Below are 26,944 nucleotides of genomic sequence, written 5' to 3'. Positions count from 1 at the left end.
ATATATATTATATATACATGTATGTATATGTATATATATATATATTATATATATATACATGTATGTATATGTATATATATAATATATATATATATACATTATGTATATGTATATATATATATATATATATATATAACATGTATGTATATGTATATATATATATATAATATATATATATACATGTATGTATATGTATATATATATATATATACATGTATGTATATGTATATATATATATATATATATATATATATACATGTATGTATATGTATATATATATATATATATATATATATATATATATACATGTATGTATATGTATATATATATATATATATATATACATGTATGTATATGTATATATATATATATATATATATATATATACATGTATGTATATGTATATACTATATATATTATACATGTATGTATATGTATATATATATATATATATATACATGTATGTATATGTATATATATATATATATTATACATGTATGGATATGTATATATATATATATATATATATATATACATGTATGTATAGTATATATATATATACATGTATATATATATACAGTATATATATATATATACATGTATATATATATATATATATTACATGTATATATATAGTATATATATATCATGTATATATATATATATATATATATAGTATATAGATATATATATATATACATGTATATATATATATATATATATATATATATACATATACATATATATATACATATATATATATATACATATACATGTATATATATATATATATATATATATGCATGTATGTATGTGTGTGTATATATATATATATATATATATAAAAGCAAGCACACACATCTTAACTAATTAAGTTTATTAAAACAGTATATCTAAGCTTACACAATCACTCAAGGATTTACCTCTGACCAATATACAAAACATATTGAGACTTGAATCATGCTCACAGCTACATACATAATGCAAAATAATAATAATAATAATAATAATAATAATAATAATAATAATATTGAAAGCGATTATTGTACATTTACAGTTGAAAAGTCAAATAATAATAATAATAATAATAATAATAATATTGAAAGCGATTATTGTACATTTACAGTTGAAAAGTCAAAACACGTTAAAATGGAAGAAAAAAAAAAGGGAACAAAACTAAACTAACAATGACAACAACACTAAATATAATGATAATTTGTTAATTATGTATAGAGTCATTTTTGACAAGGCAATTTAAATTTAGTTAAAGTATCTTGCCAAAGGAACACAAAGCAGAATGTGCGATGGAATATAAACTTATAGCCCATGAATCAGACATCAACTACATTATGACTCAACCAATGTGTCCAATAATAATAATAATAATAATAATAATAATAATAATAATAATAATGGCTTCAAATTTTGGCACAAGGCCAGTAATTTTGGGGGAAGGGGTAAGTCAATTAGATCAACCCCAGTGCCCAACTGGTACTTATTTCATCGACCCTAAAAGGTTGAAAGGCAAAGTCGACCTCGGTGGAATTTGAACTCAGAATGTAAAGACGGATGAAATGCCACAAAGCATTTTGTCTGGCGTGCTAACGATTCTGCCAGCTCACCACCTAATAATAGTAATAATAATAATAATAATGATAATAATAATAACGATGCATTTCGGAACTACATTACTGAAGAGCAAATAAAATTTTTCCTTTCGAGTCCTTTCTAAGTGATCTAAAATATTAGTTTTAAAAATACATCAGAACATGAATTCAATACGAAACTAACTCATGCTTAATAAACCAAAAACTAAAATATGTATATGTATTTTTTTTTTAAGGCAAAAAGGTACATTACGACACAATCAAATAGGATATGTTACAAGTATATTCAACAACAGAAAGGAATTGGGGTTCTAGAGGGAGGGGCAGGGATAATTTGACAGCCAAGGTTTTACTGCTTTCTAGAAAGAAATTCATCTTGTCAGATTGCAGTACAAGTACAAAGGTAACACATACACCCACACACATTAAACTCACAAATGACATGCACTGCATGTACAATATATATATATATATATGCATAATATATATATATATTAAACATGTTTATGTGAGTAAATTAAGTACACCAGTTGCTCTCAGACAAAAAGTTTAGCATCATAACATTATCACTTGAAGACCTACTTGTTGGCAACATAAGAGCAATAGTCATGGAATGTGATAAATATTCAAATGCCTTATCCAGTTTTAAGCATGTTTGGTTAAAGCAAATATATCACAACTTTTTTCTTATATTTTTTTTGAAAGTTTTTTTTTCCTGTTGTTCAATCATATAATTTTTTTTTTAGATGCAGTCCCAGTGTGAATAAAGCTCAGAGGCATTTTGTTTTGTAAACAAATAGTGTTAGGATTTAAACAATAGTTATTTTTTTTTGGGATTTTTTTTTTTTTTTAATAAAAAGTCAACAAAGTAGTGTAGTACTAGAGCACATAGATGTAGTAAGCCATTTTCACAACCATCTTCAGAAAGGCAAGAAACATCCAACTAACTTCCAATTATAAGTCCTAAAAGCTGAGCAGCCTTTCTTTTGTTGTTATTTTTTTTTGTTGGGTTTTGTTTTTCTTTTTTTTTTTAAATTTTATTTTTTAAAATATTTTTACTTTTTTTTTAATACCTAATGTTGGAATGACCAACCAAATATTACTTACTAAGATCTGGTAGTTCATTCAATATTTATTTTTAAGACAGGATAACTATATTGAAATTTTGATTTATAAAATAATTGAAAATAAATAAATAAAAATTATGAATGACATTTTTATAATGCTCGTATAATGTTAGTTATTTTCCAGTAAAACAAGCAGGCATCACATTATTTAATTATATAATCTTAGAATCACTGACCAAATGATTTTTAAAAATAAATAAATAATATTAACCATAATATTAATAAGGATAAAAATAATAATACAAATGAAGGTCAATTGATTAAAGAAATTCTTTAACTGTGTGTTTTGACCACAAGAAGACAAGGTGATTCACTCTATATTATTTAGCATTAGAATCAAAACATTAACAATTTATCTAGAAAGCAGAAGTTATATACACTGACCTGTCCCTCAACACAAAATTAAGGTCCCAAAACCAGTTATGGACAAGATAAAAAAAAATATTAAAATAGTTTTCCCGTGAGTTTATAAATGATAATGAAGAAAACTTCGTTGACTGGCTCTTTTGTTTCATTAATTTCTTTGTCTTTCGTAATACATAAAATCCCTCTAGATTTCATGTTTGTTCATCGATTTTTAGTTTTCTTCCTGACATCTTTGTTTTGCACCATTTCTTGATAAATTTTATTTATAAAAGAGAGAGAGAGTGAGAGAAAAAGATTGGTAGTGTTGTTTGAATAGCTTCCCCCAGATAAGATTAAAAAAAAAAAATGATGATAATAATGCTCCTATTTCATATGCATAAAAAAAAAAACAAAAACAAAAAAAACTTAGCTTATAATTTAGCACAGCAGTTGATTTATCTGTAGATGCATGGATCCATGCTGGATTTCTTCTTTTGCAGTTGTATTTTGAAAACAGAACCACCAAAAGAAAAGGAAAGAGCCAGCAAAATAGATGCAGAATAGTGCCATGCTTGATTAATAATTAAAAGGATTAAAACAACAAAAAAAAAAAGGAAGAAAATACAGTAAAAGGAAACAAACATAAAAAGAGGAAAAATTTTTTTTTAATAATAAACAAGAAAACAAATTGAAAAAAGAAAACCAAATAAAATATTGATAAGCGGGGCAGATTTTGTTTTTACATAACAATGAGTGGTACTTTTTTTTTTTATCCTGAGTAGCATAACAAATTTAACTTCGTGCATGCGTGTGTGTGTGTGTGTGTGAGCGCGTGTGCTAGTACATATGTCTATACGATGCTGTATGTGTAATAAGAGAGCGAAGGGGATTTACAAGAGATGCTTGAAAGAAAAAAATTACAAATAAAATTTTTGAATAAATTACAAAGGAAATGTAAAAAAAAAAAAAAAAAAAAAAAAAAAAAAAAGAAGAAAAAAGTGCAGCCCAATATCATCAGCAGATAGTTATCTCAATTGGTTAACTAACAGGAACATTGGTAGAATAGTAAAACAAAAAATAATTTTTAGTATATACTCTATCACCCAAAGCATGGCAGGAATTGTGAAATTCAATAAAGCTCCCTCCTCTTCCTTCTTATTATTAAAAAATAAATAAAAGACTAGACTAGAACTTCTTTTCCAAGTTGATAAACATTTGGGAATTTTTGCTTCTTTTCATCTTGCAGAAGTAATACTAGTCTATAAATAAAAATAATAATAAACTGATGCTACCTGCATTTAAGCAGTGCCAGCTTAATTAAGATTATTTTCACTATATGAATGTAGTGATATATATGTGTTTATATGTAGACATATGTGTGGATGCAGGCATGCATGGAAATTATATATATATATAAAACCATACGCACATACATAACTATGTATATGAATCTGTTTAAGTGTTGATGTATTTCTATATGTTTGTGTATGTGCAGCAATTTCATATAGCACACATGTATACACATAAACTTCTTGTGAATGACAACCAAATTAATAGCTTGCTAATTAATTACACTGCTTAATATTCTCTTAACGTTTTCATATCCCCATTCCCAGAAGGCTATAAAGAGGTATTACCAAAATGAGCCCAAATTAATAGCAGGTAGTTTGGAATCTACTATGTGAATAGAAGAAGCAGCCATGGAGTAACATAGTAGGGCAGTTGATAGACAATTTTACAGTAAATAGACAAGCTTTCTCTTTTGTGGGCACATTTGTTTTTCGTTTCATTATGCAAGTTGAAGGATAGTATAAAATTTCTGTATAACCTCTTTAAGTATGTGGCTGGTCAAGTAGATTCATTAATGCTTTTGGAAGCACAAGCAAATATTTAAACCAGCAGCCTTGCATTCACTACATCACTTGATATAAAATGCATCAAATAGCTTCATCAACAAAAACAGAGTCTGTGACATACAGATGTGCAGGAATGCACATATATAGCAGGTAAAGTTGTATATCCAGTAGTTTCATTAAGACATCTTCGGTTGATATTTTTTGTTTTTAATTTTTCTTTTGTTTTATTTGTCATTTTTTTTTTTTTTGCTTTTCCTAATCATAAGCAATCACATCGGGATCAATGATATCAGTGACTAGTATCCCCAACCAATATTAAAAACCTGAACAGAACAGTCATTTTCTCTACCGTAGGATTTGTTTTCCAGAGTTTATAGTTTGTTTTCGCAATTTAGAGTGTGCTTGCATAATATGTTCCACTAGCATCCTACTGATAAGTTTCTACCCCCAATTAAATCAATTGTTCATGGGGTTTATTATGTGTGCATGCATGTTTGTGTGCTAAATATATATGTGTGTGTGTGTGTGTATATACACACACACATATATATATATACACATGCACATATATATACACACATACACACAATTGAAATGACCAAAGATCACAAGAGGAATGCTTAATCGAGTTAATCTAGAGGTGGACAGGATTTTCAGTTTTTTTTTTTTTTACTTAAAGCAAAGAAGTTGTATTTGGAACTAACAACTGTGGAGAGGAACAGGAATTCATTAATATGGATTCATATTAGCAGGCAAGATGGTTTTGACTAGATAAAAACATAACAAGATGGGTCAGGCTGGAGGTGACATTGGAGCAGTAAGGGAAAGAGAAGAAAGAATTGAAAATTAATTTTAAATATTCTCATCCTTAGACAAGAGAAATTCTTCCAGCTGTTAGCAATTTAGCTAGTTTAGCTGAAGAGTTACAGTTAGTTTATTATTATCATTGTTATATATATATATGTATATATATATATATATATATATATATATATATTTTTGCACAAAACTTTTACCAATATTGAAATTATTCAAACCAATAGCATTCTATAACTAGTTAAACAAGACAACAATTAACAACATATTTGTAGTTATGGCTCCAAAATTTCAAGACATATTAACAAGGCTTTCTTCCCTTTTGTTTATATACAAGGGGAGTCTGGTAGTGTGGAAATAGCTTGGAAATCTATGAAAATGGTCACGAGTCGATATGATAAAATTATAGTTATTAAACCAAAACATGAAATATTTATGTGAGTATGCACCTGTGTGTATATGTGAGACATAAAATATAAGATATTTTTAAAAACAATCATAGCTTGATTCAGGATAATTCTATACATTTCCAAAAGGTCAACCACAGGTAATGACCAAATATATAGCAACAAACTTGTGTTTGTGTGTTTGTATGTATGTGGTGTGTATGTGTACGTATGTAATATATATATATATATATATATATATATACATACACACATGTATATATGTTAACATATATACATATGCATAGATGTATATTTGTAAACATACATATTTGTGTATATGTATACATATAGACATTTTTGTATATAAGCATATATATATATATATATATATATATATATATATATATACTTACATACGTATATACACACACACACAAATTTACTTAGATTGTTACACATAGAAATATCAAAATATCACTTTAGAACTAAGAGCAACTAGGATGCCAGCAAGAGGAGATGATTATTATCCTCAGTTTAATGCACTAAAATGTATTAACATATTCTTTTTTTTTCCTTACTCAGTAAAGCTAACAGTCATTCAATTTTCAATAACTCACAATTTGATACATTAAAAAACATCATTCCAGGAGTGTCAACTAGCTACGAATAATGAATAGAAAAAATGGTGCTGAGTTAAGAAATGTTTATAGGCAAAGACTTAATAGGCTACAAATGTATACCCATAACTAGTGACATAGTCCAATAATTTTTTTTTACCTCTTCTTTCTCTCTTTTTTTTTATACATTTTTATTAAACCAATTGATTGCAAAAGACAAAAAAGGTCTAGAGAGTGATTGATTGTAGCTGACACACATGCATACATATAAGCATGCTTGGTACAGACATTTTGTAATTTTACCCGTGTGCATCTATTGTGTGAGGAGAATTCACAAGACAGGTTTCTATTACAGTTCACAGTATTTCCTCAGCAGTTCTATAAGATACACATTTTGTGAAAGAACATTAAAATGCTCTGCATCTCCCTTCTATATGCACCAGCAGCATTGGTAGTATATGTGAACAGGTTAAATGGAGGGAAGTGCCGGAGGGAGAGGAATTAGAAGGGAGAGAAATGTTTAGATGGTATTAGCACCATGAAGGGCACTATGAATTTTTTTTGTTTTTTTTTTGTTTTTAGTAATTTGCAGAGGTAAAGCTTTTTTCTAATGTTAAAACCATCTATTTGTCAAAAGTTTATTTAGATTCAAATGTACACAGAAACATGTATTTGTACCATAGAATAGGATTGGTATGTGTAAGTACTTTGATTACAAATAATGATGATGTTCTTCAACAAGTGATTTATATAATACCAGTACATTCTGCCTTCTTGCTGTTCAGAGTATCCCTGAGATTCACAGCACCATATGGTTCTGGATATTCAAATATTCACAAAGAATGCAGAGGAGGGAGTGGGGCACCTTCAAATAGAACATTAGATTTTTTTTTCTTGCTTTCTTTATATTATATAGTTTGGAGATATCTAAATATTTTAGTATTTCAAAAGTGCTACTGATATTCACCAACCTTCAGTATTATGATGGTGATCTTTTGGCTAAGTAGCTTGAAAGAACAAAACTAATTTAAAGATGAATTGAGTTATTTTTAAAACTGGTAGTAGCTAGTTCGTTTCATAAGTATCCAGAAGCTAGGCTCACACAAAACTATTTTTTTAACTTCTGGTTAATTAGAGAAATAAACATTGCTTTAAGCAAAGAATACCAAGAAGCAGAATGGTCAGTTGATAAATATGGAATGGTTTCTTGTGCAAATATGTTTATTGTTCATTATTATCTTCTATTTTTATTAAAGTTAATAACTATTTTTTTTTCTCTCAGTAAAGACGGCAAGAATTTGGTAAGAAGGTTGTTTCCTTAAGAAAGGCATCAGTGTATTCAGCGCAAGACACAAAAGCAATAACAAATAAAAGATTAGAAAATAATAAACAAGAACATAAAATGAAAAATAAAAAAAGAACATGAGAACAAGCTCCATTGATTACTAATCAAATTTGGAAATTCCATGAAAGAATAAGCTGTATGATGGAGACACTAACTATTGTTAAAATACAAAAATATCTTGCGATCCACTTTATGTTCACAATGACAAGCCACAAAAATGTAAATCTACTGCTGTTTCTTTAATACATCACAGAATTTACAATTTTCTTGGTTAATTGCATTCTTAATGTTAGCATGGACTAGGATATACTGCTGTTTAAATACACATATTGGCAGGTTCATCTTACAAGTCGTTCAACAGTTTAAAAACTGTTTAAGTTTCATATAAACCTCAACAGAAAAAAAAAAACATTATAAAAAACATTTGGAAAAAGTAAATGGTACAAGTGTATATCATTTACGAGGTTGCAAAAAAAAATTAGAAAAAAAAAATGAATAATTTACTTCTTTAAATAATAATTTGAAACAAAATAATTTCTTATACTGATAGATTTTAGGAATCTGGAAATTTTTCTATATTAAGAATTTCAGCAAACTTGAGATTAAAGATAATAAGGAAATATATATTGAACGAGAACACAAACATTAATAGCAAAAATGGAATGTGTAATATTTAGCTACAGGGTTTTGAAATAAATCTGTAAACTATTTTAATACTTATTTTATAAAGCTCTTTCAGATAGGAAGTTAGAGTGAAGAGGAAATAGGTACAGACACTTAAAATAAATTGACTGTCACATATGCAAGATGATTTGCAGACATGATTATATTTAGCTAAATTATGGAATAATTACCCTGGAATAAACAAGGAGTTCCTGTATAGACACTAACTGATTTAATAGTCAAATCTACAATGAATTCCTCACTGTCTTTAAAACAAGAGCTACATGTTCAATGTCATCACATATTTTAGAACAGCATATCCCGTTATAAAGACAGAATGGTGCAGCTAAAAAAGCTAATCAAAGTTTACTTTTGATCTTTGTTATAGTATTCAAATTTAAGGTTTACGAACAATATGTTAGAGGGAAAAAATGAAAAAAATTAGGAAAGAAGTGTTCAGAAGCAAACTAATAAACAATATCTGATACACTAATAAGAAGGTAGAAAAAATTATATAATGATTTTAAAAAATGATAAAAATCCACAGCAACTGACTACAAAGGATCTTAATGAGCTTAATTTACTTATGAATTTTTTCAAGTTTTTAAACTTAGTATTTTCATTAGATTCAAAACAGTAAAAAACATTTTGTTTTCTAACTGAATTAAAAAATGCAACAAAATAAAAACATCTAAGGGATATTTATAGTAAGAAAAAGATGCTTCTTTTCAATACAAATTAAACCAGCTAGCTCAGATTGTAATAGTAAATTATAAATTGTTGACATTGATACAGTTTTTATTACTGCCTTGGAGCAAATCTCATTTCTTGAAAAAATATAAGGAACAATCTCCATAAAAATTCACTTATCAAAAGAAACAACCAAACAGAAATACACTGCTAAAAGCATACTTTCATATGAATTGGAGTCAAAAATGTCTTTGAAAGAACACCCACAACAACTTTCAAGTTGAAGAGCATCATCCGGCAAAAAGAGTATCTGAATCATCACAAAAATGCTATAAAAACACACAATAGGAAGTGCATTTTTAAAATCATCTAATTTGCATTTTATGTTTTCATAAGGCTTGTGCTTAGAAATCAATATTCAAAGTGATAACTAACAAAACCATACCACTTATACACGCCTGTAACATCTATAAATACACACGCATACAATGGACAATTTCAACTTTAAAAAGAAGGAAAAAAAAAAAAAAGATATATTCAATTTTGGAAGGATTTAGTAACAATTCACCATCATTTACAGAATATTTTTAATTGATTTTTTTTTTTAGAGTATTTTGTTAATTTATATTTTCTTCCAGCCTATCAACTTTACATAAATCTCCCAACTAAGAGAAAACAGCTCCATACAAAACAGTTCCATGTTAAATTTCCAAACTTTTTATGTAGGGACAATCAGTCTATGTCATTGAGGTAGGAGAATATAAAATACAAAGAAAAAAAAAAAAAAAGAAACATGTTTTTAAGTCAAGATGTATGCAATTGTCTTTCATTTTCCTGAATGCACATGCTAATAAAATAATGGTGTGGGCTAAATAACTAAACGAGTAACTAAATATTCAAGGACAAGAAGGATCATTTATTTCAAATAGACAATACATACATATATATATATATATATATATATATATATATATATATATATATATAAAGAATTAAAAGCAAAATATACCTTATAGGTTCAAAATAATTATTTCTTTTCACACCCAGTGATGTTGAAGAAATCTAGTCAATAAAAGTAATTCCCCAACTAGAGCAATATGTGTAAAAGATGGGCTTAATACAAATTTAATTATTATCATTGCCTCAAATGAAGATTATCTTAATCACTCAAGTCAGTAATCAAAATATATGCGTTGACTAGATCAGTACCTTGAAGTAATTCAGTTAATTGTTAAGATTTCTGTTCACAAGTTTGAAGTATTTTAGATTTGAGTAATCTGATTAAATATTATTGTTGAGAGGGAAAAGATGAAAATACTTCCCAGCACTCAGATATTTCAAGATATGTTACTTTGAAATACTTGGGATAGCATGACAGTGTCAACAGAATTAAAATTTGGAGTGGAGTTGACAAGCTTAGTAGTACTGGAACTTACTCCAAAAAAGAAAACAGAAACAGGGAGAAGGAGGTGAAAGACAGCAAGAAATTATTTGTAGAGAACCTATACCAGATGTAGAGTTTTAATTTCAATCTTCAATATATGAACCAAAAAGATGTAATACATTTTATTTTTATTCTCCTACACAGTATTCTTCTTTAGAATACAAAATCCTACATTCAATTATTTTCTTGTTCTTAGTAATTTTATTCACTAATTTAGTTAAAAAAATGAAAGATATGTCAATGGATATCAGATTAGCAAATACATATGAGTAGCAAATTAAACAAAAGGATCACAAAGTCATTGTGTTACTACTGGTTGTTTAGCCTTTATAATAAGATTTAACTGAACATTATTATCTTGCCTGCTTATTTATGCAAGTATTATTTATAAAAAAAGCAACCACCAGAATGTTCAGATATTAAGTTAAATTTATACTCTTGCTTCACATAATTTTCGGCTGATGAACCCATTATTAATACAAATAGATGTTGTTATCATCATAAGAAATATTTATACAAAACAAAGTAAAAGAAGATAAACATGTATATGTGAAGCATACACAAGAGCTGGATTCAAGATTCACCAAGATGTACTATGAAATACTGTCACAGCTTTCTTAAAGTCCAGAACAATACCTCATATTTAAAGGCATATAAACAAATGTACCGCAGTGGGAAGCTTTGAATGCTTACAGTCTATAGCATTTGAACATCTGGATGTGATTTGAATTATATTTGAAAAAGATTCATATGATAGTAGTTTGAAGATTATATCAAATTATCTAGACTTAATAATACAAGAAAGACAAGATATCTATCTATCTATACATACATACATATATGTGTATATATAGATGCATTATTACTGAATATTACTGTCTTTCTAAACTAGAAGATACAGAAAGTTTCAAAATGATATGTGCTATAATACTGTTCATATACTCACATTTAAAATAGGTTAATTAAAACCTCCATTAGATATTAAAACTTAAACTGTTTGACATCAAAACTTTCTTTATAATCTATTAATATACAACTGAACCATAATCTAATAAATGTCCCCCATTCTACTGAATTTAAAGTAGGGGAGGGGAAGGTTCTAGAAGGTATATTTTAATAGCACATGCACACATACACACACACAAATAGAAAACCACAGTCATATGTATGTATACACAAAAACATATAATAAATTAAGAAAAAAATATACAAAGAACAGAACTGGAGTAAACGCAGCATAAGCAGAAACAATTTGTAACAGAAAACGCTTTTGAAAAACAGGTATTATAAATACTGAGTAGTTTAAATACGACACTTGCCAAACTGTATGTAGTATGTGATGTAATGAAATATAAGCCTAAATACTAATTAATGTTTCATATAATTTCTAAAGAAAATTACAAACAAAACACACACACACACCAAAACCAGATATGTTTAGTAACAAGTATTTTGCTTTCAATAACTACATATCCATCCAACCATCCAGGTAATAGGTTTAATTTTGTCTTTATTTTTGCAAGATGTTCATTATGGTTTGGCCTTTTTTTTTTTCGTTAGACTAGTAGGGGCAGAAGTCTATCCCAATCCAGAAGTTTTGAATATAGTTATGGCTGCTCACATACCCCTTTATGGCAGTGCAACAAGTTAAGGAGGGAACGAGTTGTGAAACTGATCATTTTAATTGTTTGAAATGATTTTTTTAGTATTTTCTTTTTTTTTTGCAGTAAATATCATTTTCATTGTTTCCATTATATATTTTTAAATAATTTGTTTCAATATATAGTCATAGAAATAACTGCTATCAATTGTTGTAATTAGACAAGTTTTGCTTGGCCAAGAATTTTTGCTTTTGGCACAATAATAATCATACAAAACAACAAACAGCGACAATGTGTATGAGTTTGCATATGTATAAGATTATATCTTTTGTTTTTTTGATAGAGTTCTTTTCTATGTATTTTTCTTGTTCAAACATAAGTTTGAAGGAGAAAAAAAAAAAAAGAATTAAAACTTAACTACATATATTAAGAAGTTCAGTGAAACCAAACAGTTAAAAATTAAAACGATTAAAATAGAACATACTTTGTTTTGGAACAATTATAACAGTGATAGAGAACAGTGGAACTAGTACAATATGAAGTGTACGAGATTTTGAAGACAAAGTCAGATTGAGCAATCTGAACTTGCTAACTTTTGTCTTTCATTCTTCAGTAAGCTCCAAATAACTGACTCTATAATAATTCTCTGAACCAAAATCTTACTCCAAAGTCATTCTTGTTTGTAATAAAATCAAAGGCTAGTAGTATTTCCTACAACAATAGGGAATTTTAATATGTAGTAAAAACAGCAGAAATGATCAAATCAGGTTTTTTCTTCAAACTACCTAATCTCTAATTGGCATATTTATATTTCATAGCCACATTCAAGGAAATGTGTGTCTATGTCTGTATTACATATAGATACATAAACATATACACATACTCAAATGCATCCAATATTTTTCTTTTTAAAATTCAATTACAGTATTTAAAGCACTTTCACTTTTAAATGAGCAACGGGACTGCTATTATTATTGTCGTTGGTATTGCAGGTGTGGTGGGGTTGAGGAGTGGTGGCGTTGCCGTTGGAAGAAAGTAGGCTTCACATTATTCCATGTAAGCAAGGCAGGAAATGCTTTTTTGTTTTAATTTTTTTTTTTTAAAGAAGAGGTCGAAGATAAACAGGGTGGAGAAATAATGGTCATATTAGATTCCTCATAGCAGTGGTGCAGCCAGAATGGTATATAAATATCAATGTTTTGTACATGTCATTCCAGCAAAATTTTAATAAAGGCTAACAAAAGAAATAAATTTTGAGTTTTTTTCTTTCTTTCTTTTTTGGGGGGGAGGGGAGTAAGGTAGGGGGTAATTATAAAGAAAGGAAGTAATGAAGATGGCAAATAATTTTTAGAAAAAGAATATAAAGTAAATAACTTGATGCTACACTGGATGGAAATTTGTAACATATATTGTTAAAAATAATAATGACAAAAAAAAACAACAACTTATATTTGATAATATGTTTTGCCTGCATAAAGGGAAATTACATGCTGACCATGTAAAATTTTTAGTATCATCTAAAATACTGTTCTTACTAACATGAAAGAACAATGCTTAGTATGCCTAAATAAGAGTCAGTTGTTCAATAAATCTTCTATTTTATACCCTGGCTGATGGAATGATGCCCTATGTTTAAAATCTGAGATTGTTTGAAACAAAAGCCAATTTTCAAACATTCTCCTCTAACTGATTCTAATTTTGTTCATTCTTTGTCAACATGTTCAAAGACACCCTAGCAGAAGCATCAAAAGATTTAAGAATGTTTATCACAGCAAAGAACTGTTAGCTGTGACTAAATGACAAATGATAATGGGAATAAGTCACAGCAATTTTTATATTAATTTTTTTTTTTTTTCAGATGGGACAGCTTAAAAGAAAAAAAAAAGATAAAGAAACATCTTTTTACAAATCTTTATAAGATATATTATATAGATATACGTATATATTTTTTCGTTTGAAATATATGACTTTTAAAAATATTACTCTTCACTTGAAAAAGATTTTCTCCTCCTCTTCCTTTAGATATGTTTTCCAATCAAGAAATTTGACATTTCTTTCACATGCCTTGCTTCTTCATGATTAAGAGCCTAATGTTTCTAAGTAAACTTAATATGAAATCAGCTATAAATAAAGCACCAAAACAAAAAACAAAAAACAAAAAAAGAAAAGAGAAAAGAAACCAATATAAATAATTAAATATCCAAGTATATTTAGCTTGTTATTTAAATAAGAGTAAGGCAGAACTGGAAAAGATATTAGATAAGCAGACTAGTTTTCTCTTTGTAAAAATTTCTCAAATTACCAACAAAAATCCAGTAATCCATTAAAAAGAAATGTTATTGATATTGGTGATACTATATAATTGATTTCTTTTGATTTGGCACACAGCCAAATTTTTAAGGGAGATATACAGTTGGCTGAATTGATCCAGAATATAACTAGTACTTATTTTATCAACCTAAGAAGGATGAAAGGCAAAGTTGACCCCGGTGGGATTTGAATTCAGATCCAAAAGGGGCAAAACTTTATGCTGCAAAGCATTTAGCCCAATGCCTTACTGTCTTAGTCCTCACACCACCCTCGTGAAAGTACTCATAATAATAACAATAACAGTAATAAGAAAACCCAAGAACAGAAAGTAAGTTGATTGAAATTGGTAAAAATAATTAATAACTTTCTATCACAGTATCTATGAGGGCTTTATTTTGACAGAAATAAGAAGTAAGGAAGCTATGGTCCTTGAAAGACAATGGAGAGAGAGAAGGCAGAATGATTGCACAACTCCAGCTTATATTTGAAGTTCATCAATATTCTAACTTATGAACCGTCTTAACATATAACTGAACAGCATCTTTCATAATACCTCTAGCAGTATGTCGTTGATAAAACTACAAAATGACAAAGAGATCAATGAAAACAACTTTTAATCAGGAGCACATGTCTGATACCTTTCTTTTTGTCTAATATTCACATATTCTTTGAGCAGTATATTTATTACCGTAGTCTGGACCAGCATTTAAACCTAGTAACAGGAATAAATGCATTCAATGTTCCCAATTTGAACCTATGAAATAAATACATGTATGTCTATGTCATCTCAAGTATGGATATATTTTTGGTCAGATCAGATTTTTTAGGGACTTTGAAAGGATCAATGTTTGAAGCTCTGTATGAGAGAAATAATCCCATACTGTGACATAAGACAATCAACTTTTAATGCATTTCCAATGAAATGTTTTCTAATTCCAAATGTGATTTTACAAAAATAAGCGACGTTTAATCACACAAGTATTGAAGAAATGATAGAAATAAAACTAAGTAATTAGTGAGGTTTTCTCAACAGTAATATCTGCTAACTTACAAAGGTAGGAAAATATATGGGAGGAAGTCAATAGCATCATATGAGAAAGAGAAAAAGAGAGCATTATGACAAGTGTGAGGCAAGAAGAGAATAAAAAATGTGTAGAAAATGAATTAAAGAATGCTATACAAAGATGAACAATGGTTTGGATCCAAAGGATAGTCATAATTACAAATCAGTAGTCGATTGTCAAGTTTCAGTGAAAAACTAAAATACAAAATGTGAGGGAAAAAGATGAAATTCCAACTAATTTTTAAAATGAGCTTAGAATTTTGCCAACTTTATAAAGCTAATGACGTTTTACATTTGTAGTAGACCACAATCTTGCAGGGAAGGAATATGGTAAATTAAGTCAACCACAGTACATGATTGGTACTTATTTTAATCACTCTTGGAGAAATAAAAGTAAAGTTGATCCCAGCATGATTTGAATTCCAAATACAGAAGGATGAAACTAAATACTGAAAGACATTCTGTCCAGTTATCTTATTCTGAGTCACTAATGTCTAATCTTATCAAATGAATGAAAGTGTTCAATTAATAATTTTGAAAATATTAAACTTCTTAAACTGATAGTAACATTGTGGGTTTATAGCAACAGCTCTCTTATTACATGTTTTATATTTGAACATTGGCAACATTTTTTTTTGTTTTTTGTTTTTTATGAAAGGAGAAAAGTATAGGCTTTTGGTAGCAATTAAAAAAATCTGACTGTCTTACTTTTAATTTGAGCATAATTTTTAAAACTAGAAGGCTTACAACAGATTTTGTTTCTTTTTATTTAATTTTAAATTTTGAGTATTTATATATCTACAGTAAAAGTTATTTGCATTGTTTGAATGATAAATTTAATTTATTGAATGAAAATAAACAAACCAGAATTAAGTTTGATTTGAAAGAAGTTGTAATATAGTTTGGCAATAACTACAATAAGTAGATCTTGATGTCTTTAAAAAATTTTTTTCATAGACTTTTTTGTTGTTTTAATGCTCTGAACAAAAAAAAAAAAAAAATTAAACCAGCAAGTATTATTGGTTCATCAGCTGAGATCCTTACTAGCTTCTGAGCTGAATAAATGGATAAACAGAGCAAAGTTCTTATTCCACAACCAAACTGTGTGGAAGAGAAAGTGGGCAGTGATTGAAATTTCAACATTTTAAGAACTGTCATTTGATAGTGGAATAATGGCAGGATTTAGAATTTTTCCTAAATAAACATGATTCAATTTAATTCAATTTCAGATAGGCTTATATAGAATATCAATGTTAAAGCAATGGAAATTAAATAGAAAAATGAATTTTATTATTCTAACACTATATATTAACCTTCCATTGCCACTATTATGACTGATGCTCCAAAGGAGTCTTTTGATGTATCTTACCAACTTCACACACCTGTCATGAAACCACTGATATTCATACATTGTATATTAATATACTGAGAAGTAATTTTGTATTTTTTAACAGCTTTCATTCATATTATAATTGGGAGCAGTTTAAAAGATTGGGATATAAAGACTAGAACATTTGTGTAATTCTTCCCTCATGAAGATCAGAACAGCTGCAGACCCAGCCCTTCCCTAACAAATACAAGAAAAAAAAAAAAAAAAAAGAAAAGGCAGGAAAGAAGACACAATTTTCTATTTATCAATTAGAGAGTAAGAAAATAGAAATTAAAAATGTTTCAACAATATTTTTAACACATAAATTTCAACCTTTAATGTATTTCAAAAGGTTAACTCTACAGAAAATTAAAGTAAAAACAAAACAAAAAACATACAACCAAGATGATAGCCTAACTGGATGATATAGTAAAAGAGGGCTATACAGTTAGAGGTAAAAGCAATATAATGAGATCAGCAATGAAATGTAACTTCACAACTGCTAGGCACAAGAGAGCTGCTGACTAATTTTCAAGGCAAGGAATTTTAGATTTTTGTTTCCATTGTGTGTGTGTGTGTGTGTGTGTTTGTGACCCTTTAAAACTCAAAACAATCGTAAAATATGAAAAATAACGAGTTCCTATAACCAAAATATAATAAAGTAAAAAGAGGAAAAGATCTGTATAAGAAACCTTAGAGTAGCACCAATGCAAAGATATTCTTTATCAATATTTAGGAATTTGTTGTTATTGTTAATCAAAATATTTTAAAAGACATACAGGCAGAATAAGAACATGAGGGGCCAGTTGACAAATTTTCTTTCTCCTTTAACCAATGAAATACTCATAGAAGATAAAAGGATGGAATGGAAGAAAGAAATGAAGAGGATAAAAAAACAAGATAAAAAAGACATTGCAGTTACTGACCAATAACTCAAAGGAATGATGTTTCAAAATGCATAAGGTTCAAAGTGAGGGACAATGATTTGTCCAAAATTTGGCTTTTTACTTTCTTTTTTTTTTAATTTTTAGAATATCATCCATAGGGCAATGATAAAGAAAAATAGATGAATTTAGAAAAGCTGTAGTTGTTAGCAGAATTAGTTACAGCCAATTGAAACAGAAGAATAAAAATAATGAGATATGTATTACTGGAACTAAGACTTCCTATAAATGAAACATTTCGCTACAATTCAAAATGCCTCTTAGATATTTTTGAGTGGAAAAGAAAAAAAAAAATTTTTTTTTTGCTTTTTTAAAAATTATATATATTTTTTTATATCTAGAAAGTCCAGATTAAGCAGTTTAAATAATTTCAACTTTTTAAAAAGCATAGATTATCACAGTTTTACAATACACAAACGATAAATTCTTAGATTCTAGTTGTTAAGATATAAATGAGTTGCATATGGGTGAATCTATATGAAAATGAATATTACCAGTATTTAAGAAGTCAACATAATGAGGTGAATATGGAATCAGTCTCATGGTTTAGCAAAATTGGAAGCTTTTTAATTTACACTTTTTTTTGTCACATATTAAACAGTGCTTTCTCCAAACCTACTTCAATAACTTTTTTTTTAAAATTTTAAATACATTTCCTTATAATATTTTGGTTGGTTTGCTTCATTTTTGTCGATTCATATTTGATTGGCTGGCAGAAATTCATAAGACATCACAGAACATCAGTGAACCATTATGGACAGTTCAGATATTTGTCAAATTAATCACATCACTAAATGGAATAAACACCTTTTCTTTCTTTTCATTTAAATAAAGTATCCTGGAATAACTTAAAACAGTCGTGTAATTTGTGTTTCCTTGAAAATCGATAAACAATTCTATTGAAACTTAACTGGGCCTCCAAAATTTTGAGTAATGATACTAACATCTACCTTTAGAAAATTGTTTCTGCTATTTTACACTGAAAATACAAGATTAATTTTATGCTGCAATGAGATAATTAAGGACTTAAACAGCAGAGCAAGTACTAGGGAAAGCATTTCCCCCGTAATATATAACTTAGAAAGAAACAAATGTTGAAAAATTCTTGGCAACAATTTAACTACACAGTATGCTTTGTTTATTGTACTTTTAATAGTTGTTGCTATGCTGTTTGTATGCGTGTGTGGATGTATGAGAGTATGGGTTTAATAAGGCCACTAAAGTAAAATGTCAGAAAGCCAGCAGTATGGTCATTGCGTAGTAAAATAAGACCTATTAAGTGAAGAGGCTTTGATGGTAAATTCCTCATAGGAATTAGATATTTAACAGAAAGCACCAGTCTAGTTGAAGGTATTTCAAACCTTTGTAATGTAAGAGGAGAGACAAAAATAAAATCAAGAAATGAAAGTATATGAACAGATTAAGCTCAAAGCACACACTGAGTTATATTAGACTTAAAATTTGATTTAAAAAAAAAAAAAAAAAAAAAAAAAAAAAAACTTCTGAGCAGAAATTCTGAAAAGGAAATTTGCTTTCCTTTCCAAGATAGTAATCACCGAATGAAATGTATTTTACAATGTACTTTTTTTTAGTGTTTTTTTTTTGTTTTTTTTTTAAATAATGGTGAAATTTTACTTCACTGGGAAGATCTCAATTGTTTTTCCATTTATAACAATAAAAAGATGTAAGAACACATAAAAGAGAAAACAAAACATATACCACAATAGCAATATTAGTACACGTGTATTAGTGTTTGAGGATCACTGGCTGCACCACTGACGGTGTATGTACTAAGTTAAAATAAATTGAAAATTACAAACTAATGCAAGGAATATAAAAATGACCACAATAATTAAAAAAAAAATTACAAACTTTAAAAAACAAAATGTTCTAATTCCAGAAAACAGTCAGAAATGAGATACAGAATTTTCAAAAGCATATACACTAGTATTAAAAAGTAAATGAATATTGATAGGAGAATAGTATTAACTAATGACAAATCTAAGTGTTTTAGTACTTAGAATGGATTAATTCCTTGAGAGAAAAACAGAATAGCTACTAATACGATGAGATGAGAATCTTCTCTTGTTCATATGGTACTTGTACAAGCTATAGTTTAGCTGTCAGAAGCAGATGGTGGATGTACTTGTTTTTAAATGCCCACCACTATTAAAAACTCCTGGAAGGGATAAACCATATATACATACTATGTATACACAGATATATATATTTACACACACATACATATATACATATATATGAGATGAAAAAGATGGATGGAGGTGTAAATACGATTGTTTAATATTTAGGTTTAACAGTTGACATTTTAAAGCTTGTATTCTGCCTTTACAAAAATTTTCATATCTTCTATTTAGCCAGAAAAGAAAAACTTATTCAGAAGATTACCACATCTAAAAATTATATACACATAAAAACAGAAAAAGGAAGGGATGAAAATCACCAAACTGTAACAATCTATTACAACTGCTACGAAAGTGCTATATGACCTGAGGAAAAGCTGCCATTTCTAATACTGGAATGTGTCAAGTTAATATACACAAGTTCCTATGGCTACACAAAATACCTTATTATTTGATCCACAACCCAGAAAAAAACAAAAACAAAAAAAAAAAAAAAAATGGAAGTGGGGAAACATTTACCATCACTCACAAACAACAGATTTAAAAATTAATTGGAACTAATTCATAAAAGCTAAAATGCATACATATACTCAAGGTGGTTGTCTGTGTGTGTTTATATATACATATTTATGTCATAGCATATTGTAAACACTTCGTTATATATCAATGTGTGTAACTAGGTGTGCATGTGTGTGTGTGTGCATATATATATATATATATATATATATATATATATATATATATATACACACACACACACACACACACACAAACACATATATACAAAGAAGTGCTCATGTCAATGACAGAGACAAGACATAAAAATATCTAAATAGGTTTGTACAAAACAAGCCACAAGAGGCAGCTTTGAGTTTTAGCAGTAGCTGTGGCAGTAATTATTATTAATATTGTGGTGATAAATCTGCCTCTCTAACAGCAAGTCATAATTAAGCAGGTGCAAGGTCTATTCAGTATATTTGGGGTACACAGACAGACACACTGACATTTTGCAACACACATACATGTAGATTATATTTCACAAACACATATAGAAATGACATACTTTTTCTTTTTTATTAATTATAATAGGTTGTTATTGGGAAAGATACGACATACAACACACAGCCCGACTGGCAAGTTAACAAGGCCTTTTCACATTGATTGTCGTATAAAAAGAGATATAGAGGGAGAGAGAAGAGAAAGAGAGAAAGTAATGACTGCAAAGGGGGGGAAAAATGGTAAAGAGAGAGAGGAATATTTCAACAGACTCAGCAGTGTTATTTATGTTTTTATGAGTGTTTTGTGTATTGTTTTCATCAAGCTGCCACAAGCCATTTCGTAGCAGAAAAGGGTACTGCGTTGTTTAGTTGGTTTCAAATAGGTTTTTCATTTAAAATTTGCTTTTGTTAATCATAAAGATGATGATATAGTCATTATTTTAATAATAATAATAATTATTACTATTATCATTATAGCTAGTATGATAACAATAATAATATGGTTTAAATATATTTAATTTTTTCTTTTTACTTCTAAAAGAAAAGAAAAAAAAAAGATTTTTTTTCTTTTAAAATACAGTAATTTAAAAATCAATCAATTTGCAATGTTTTCCTTTCTACAGCTACTTGGTTCATTGTTTAAATTGTTATAAGTTATATAATCAAAATTACTCACTTTTAAATTACAAATCTATTTTAAGATGAAGTTTTTCAATGACTAACAATGAATGAAATTAATTGATTTAAAATATTTTGATGATGAAGGAGGAGAATGACCATTTGTCCCTAATTTCTTTTTCTTTAAGAATTTAAAAGTACTAAGATGCATGTATATATGCTATACATACATATACACACACATGTATATACATATTTATATGTGTACATATATCTTATGCATACAAATATTCACACATATCTATGACTTATGGATTTGTTCAATCATCTTTTGTGTAAGTATAAAATAGTCCAATAGACTCAAGTCAAGGCAGCAGCATAATTAGCTTACTCTGATAATGTATCTTCAAATGTTACACAAGGCCAAAAAGTTAGTTAGAAATCAAAATTGAAATCATGAAATGCCACTTATAAGTATGGATGTGTGCATATATATATATATAATATATACTTTTGTTATTTACACCACCTGTCCTCGTCTGTTGTTATTTTTTGTATATTCTCCCATATATATATATATATATATATATATATATATATATATATATCTATATCATCATCATCATCATCGTTTAACGTCTGCTTTCCATGCTAGCATGGGTTGGACGATTTGACTGAGGACTGGTGAAACCGGATGGCAACACCAGGTTATATATATATATATACACTGCACATACATACATGTGAGTGTGTGTGTGTGTGTGTATATATATATATATATATATATACACACACACATATACATACATATGTATGTATTCAATCAACTGAAACCAAAAAAGTTGAAAGCAGAAGTTTCCATAAGCACTGTGGCTTGTTTCATCAACCAACCAATTTGATTCAAAATGACTGACTGATGAAACAAGCTATAATGTTTCTTGAAACTTCTTGTTCCAGCTGATCAAATTAAACTGACACTCTACTTCTGGTATTGAGTACTTTTTCTCCAGTTTGTTATTACTAGAATGTATTTCAATGCTTTTGGTTTTTCTTAAACTCCTTCCTTTTTTTATCTTATAACTGATCAAAACTGTTAGCTTGAATTATTTAGAAGTCAAGACTGCCTTTTTGTTTATTATTAATTTTAGGGAAGGTGGAGGTTGTTTTAACTTTTTCCTTCTTTTTAAATTAAAGAAAATATCACAAAATGAAGGCTAGCAACAAATTTCACACCATTATTAAAAAAGAAAAGCAATTTAAAAATTTAAATGTTCAAATAAAAAATCAAATGAAAAAAATAAATATTTATATATCAATTTTAGTTTTACTTCCATCTTGTATTTTTGTTTTTAAACTCAATATATTTAATATATTTTGAAGCCAAAAATTAAACAACCCCAAAATTATTAATTTTAATTTTTAAAATTGCTGAAAAGTAAATTGAAATGAAAGTGTTTTTTTTAAAAATTTTTTTTACTTGTTATCTTTTTAAGGGGAGGAATCCCTGTCTATGTAATTATGAAATGCAAATAATTTGTCAAAGTTAATACAATTTATATGTGCTTAACTCTCATGCTTTGTTTCTTTAATTTGTTTGGTTTTATTCCTGTGCCTTTAGTCATTTACAGTTAAAAGGAATATTTCATCACATTGTTGCAAAATGAATAAATGATTTAACTCTCACATAATAACTTCTTGTTATTAATACAAACTAACATACACTTAAATTAAGAAAAGGAATAAGAGAACATGTAGATTCACTAAAATAATCGTTGTAAGAAAAATAAGAATGACAAATGAAGATAAGAACAGAGTTTAGGTGGTTTATAGAAATTATGAATGGCAATGTGAATAGCATTACCAACCCCCTCTCCCTACAGAAAGACACCACATTTGATAATTTTTAAACATTGGTTTAAAAAGTAAAAAAAAAAAAATTTGATCAATACTGGCAAATTCACAGAGGAGAATGTACAGAATAATATGTATGTGTGTGTGTGTGTGTGTGTGTGTATGTATGTATATATACACTCACAGACACAAAATGTATTTGTGTGTGTGCAGGTGTGTATGTACATATACATACACACATATGCATACATATACATACACACGAACACATACATATACATATATCATGGAAGAGCTTACCTCAGAAAATACTAACAGCATTTTCAGCTTTTTTTAAAATCTGTAAACAATCCTCATGTTTGCTTTTAGAAAGTTTTGGATTAAGCAACTTGTTCAGTTCTATAATTTAGCAGCTGAAAAGAGGCAGATTGATAATTAGAAATAATAATAATAATAATAATAATAATAATAATGATAATAATTTTTAAAAAATGCAGAGATCTGGTTAATTATTTATGAAATTTTCTTGTACCCTACCAAAGATTTTGCACCCACATTCGATGCATATTTCAAACAGTTGAATTTAAATGTTACATTCTCTGGAATTCTCCTCAAGTGGAACAAATGCAGCTATTAGCAATAGCTAGGTCAGCAAATTTAGTTTGATGAGATTTTTTTTTTGTTTTTTTTTTTATAATAGGATTTTTTTTAATGCAAGTAGTCTTATATTGTGCATGATTTTAGATTTGTGTTTGTTTTCTTTCTTAGAAAATATACAATACTTAATGAACCATGATGTTAACTCACAACAACTTACAATTAGAAGCTCTAAGCAGTGATTTTTTACAAAAATATATTTAAAAATTACAGAAAAAAAAAATGTTTATTTATCTTAATTTTAATTACAAAAAATCTTTTTGCTCTCTAAATTAACTCATTTGTAGTATGAAAAAATGGTTATGCTTTGTGACAGAACACAAACCAATCGTACATTATTTTGGCACAGACAAAATATTTTTAGATTGTAGTCAAATTTCAGAAGGAAACAAAAAAAAAAAACAATAAATAATAATAATAATGATAATAAATAAATAAAAAATAAAGTAAAAAATAAGAAAAACATTTTCTCATTATCAGCTATTTTCTGTATCACCACTCTAAAGACTGTCATTGCAAACATTCTAAACCAAAACAACTAGCTTCTAGTCTGTTGGTTTTAAATGTAACAATAATTTGGAATTGTTTGATATTTGGAAATTCTTCAAAGATATTTACTGTTTATTTAGTATGTGCTTAAAAAAAAAAATGTAAATTGTTGATCAAGTTTCAACTCAATTAAAATTACTGTTAAAATTTTTTTTTACCCTTTGGTAACATTTTAAAAGAGTGGAAAAAAAAATAGATTACGACGAAAAGAAAAAAATATCTATGATGGCAATATAGTCTAAAAATATTTTTCACAAGAACATAAAAATTAAAAATTGGCCATATACTTTGTATATCAAGATTATTAATTAGTTTTCTCTCTTTTTTTTTTTTTGTTTGTTTTGAAGAAGCAATACTTGTTCTTTCAATCATACATACCTCCTTCTTTCAATCATACATGCTTTCCTTATTCTTTCAATTACACAGAGTTCCTAGATCTTTCAGTCATACATAGTTGCTGTTTTCTATATTTTTCTTCTAATTTTTTTTTTTTAAAGTTTTTATTTTTACCCACCTTGGTTTTATTACATATGCATGAAGGTAAGAATCAACACCATCAGAGTAAGCATAAGCTCTACATCATTTCTCTCATTCTCACTCATTCTTTCTAATCTTGTAATTTCTTCACTCAATAGGATTTGTGTCTATATACGGCTTTGAACAAGCACCGCTTTCTGCTGCCAGCAGTTCCTAGCTGCTGTTGCTGCTGTAGGAACTAGTTATATCTCCATTGCATTGGACAATAAAACTAGGCATAACTTCAAAAGATTATCACATGACAAAATTTGACTATTTCTGGTCAACTTTAACTGTCACTTTTTTGGGGAATGGGGTGGTGGGAAAGTTTATAATATATATATATATATATATATATATATATATATATATGTATATATATATGTATATATATATATATATATGTGTGTATATTTGTTTTTCTTCTGCTTCAAAAACAGTTCATACAACAGCTGATTGCACCCGATTCATAATTTATAATATAATTAAATGACTTTTCAAATTAAATTTCATTCTCTATAATGCTGCATGGTTATCAGATCTTTTTTTTTTTGCTTTTTTTTTTTACAATGTTTTTTTTTCTTTTAATATATAGAAAGAAAAACAAAAACGAACAAAGTATGAATGAATATGTTGCCATGAAAGCTACGAGATCTGGTTTCACAGAGGAGATTTAGTTGTTTCATTATTTTTGTTTTTAAAATAACAAGTGAAAGGACAAGGGGTTATGTTTATGTACGTGTAGCCATTTGGGTAGGAGTCAGATAAATAAGAAATAAAAACTAGAGATCACAGAGAGAGACACAGACAGAGACAAAGTGATAGAGAGACAAGACAGACAAATATAGTACAATGAAGATAGTGTGGTGTGAGTTGGATGGAGGAAAAATAAAAGAATAAAAATTTTCACAGGGTAGGGAGAAAAAAAAAAAATCACATAGATTCTCCCCCCAGAATATTGCCAAGTAAAGGAGCAGAACCATGGTCATCCATTGCAACTCCGCCCCAGAGGCTATTGTTCCACATAGTGTTCCCTGGAAAACCTCCAAATTGAACAGAAGCAGGCATGTTCCAGTGATTTTCGTTGCGGCTGCTGTAGTGTGGAGGTGCACCAGGTTGTGGTGGGGGTGGAGGCCGATAATCTGATTGAGAGGACTGCGACCATTGACTAGTGGATGGGGGTGCTGCTGAAGTAGTTGAACTTTGCTCCACTAAGTGGTTAGCCTCGCGTTCTGAAACAAATTCAGCTAATATGGTTGTGTTTCCAAGAACACAAGTATTCAAAGCCTTTTGAGCCTTCACTGCTTCATCTTTGGATGAATAACGTACAAGGGCTTGGCCATGGTTGAGGCTAAGGTAGAAAAATTGCAGAGGTCCATGTTGTTGGCACAGAGTTTTTAAAGTAGAGCCATCAATCTGGAATAATAA

At 28.1% G+C, this 26,944-nt stretch overlaps 1 protein-coding gene across 9 annotated transcripts in view; it reads right to left on the bottom strand.

Moving 5' to 3' along the window:
- Positions 1-2,427: 2,427 nt before the first annotated feature.
- LOC106872134 (uncharacterized) overlaps positions 2,428-26,944 on the bottom strand; it is a 108,131-nt gene continuing 83,614 nt past the window's right edge. For 8 of the 9 annotated variants that reach the window (XM_052965656.2, XM_089347925.1, XM_014919006.3 and 5 more), the window contains one exon: positions 25,246-26,932. In XM_052965656.2, the coding sequence (XP_052821616.1) occupies positions 26,450-26,932 (483 nt within the window). In that variant the 3' untranslated portion in view covers positions 25,246-26,449. Of the gene's footprint in view, positions 26,933-26,944 lie in introns of all 9 variants that reach the window. The other variant, XM_089347924.1, reaches the window with a different exon arrangement.

This window comes from Octopus bimaculoides, chromosome 2, assembly GCF_046866305.1.
Source record: "Octopus bimaculoides isolate indiv1 chromosome 2, ASM4686630v1, whole genome shotgun sequence".
Classification (NCBI taxonomy): Eukaryota; Metazoa; Mollusca; class Cephalopoda; order Octopoda; family Octopodidae; genus Octopus; species Octopus bimaculoides.
This window is presented reverse-complemented; position numbering and strand designations above follow the sequence as displayed.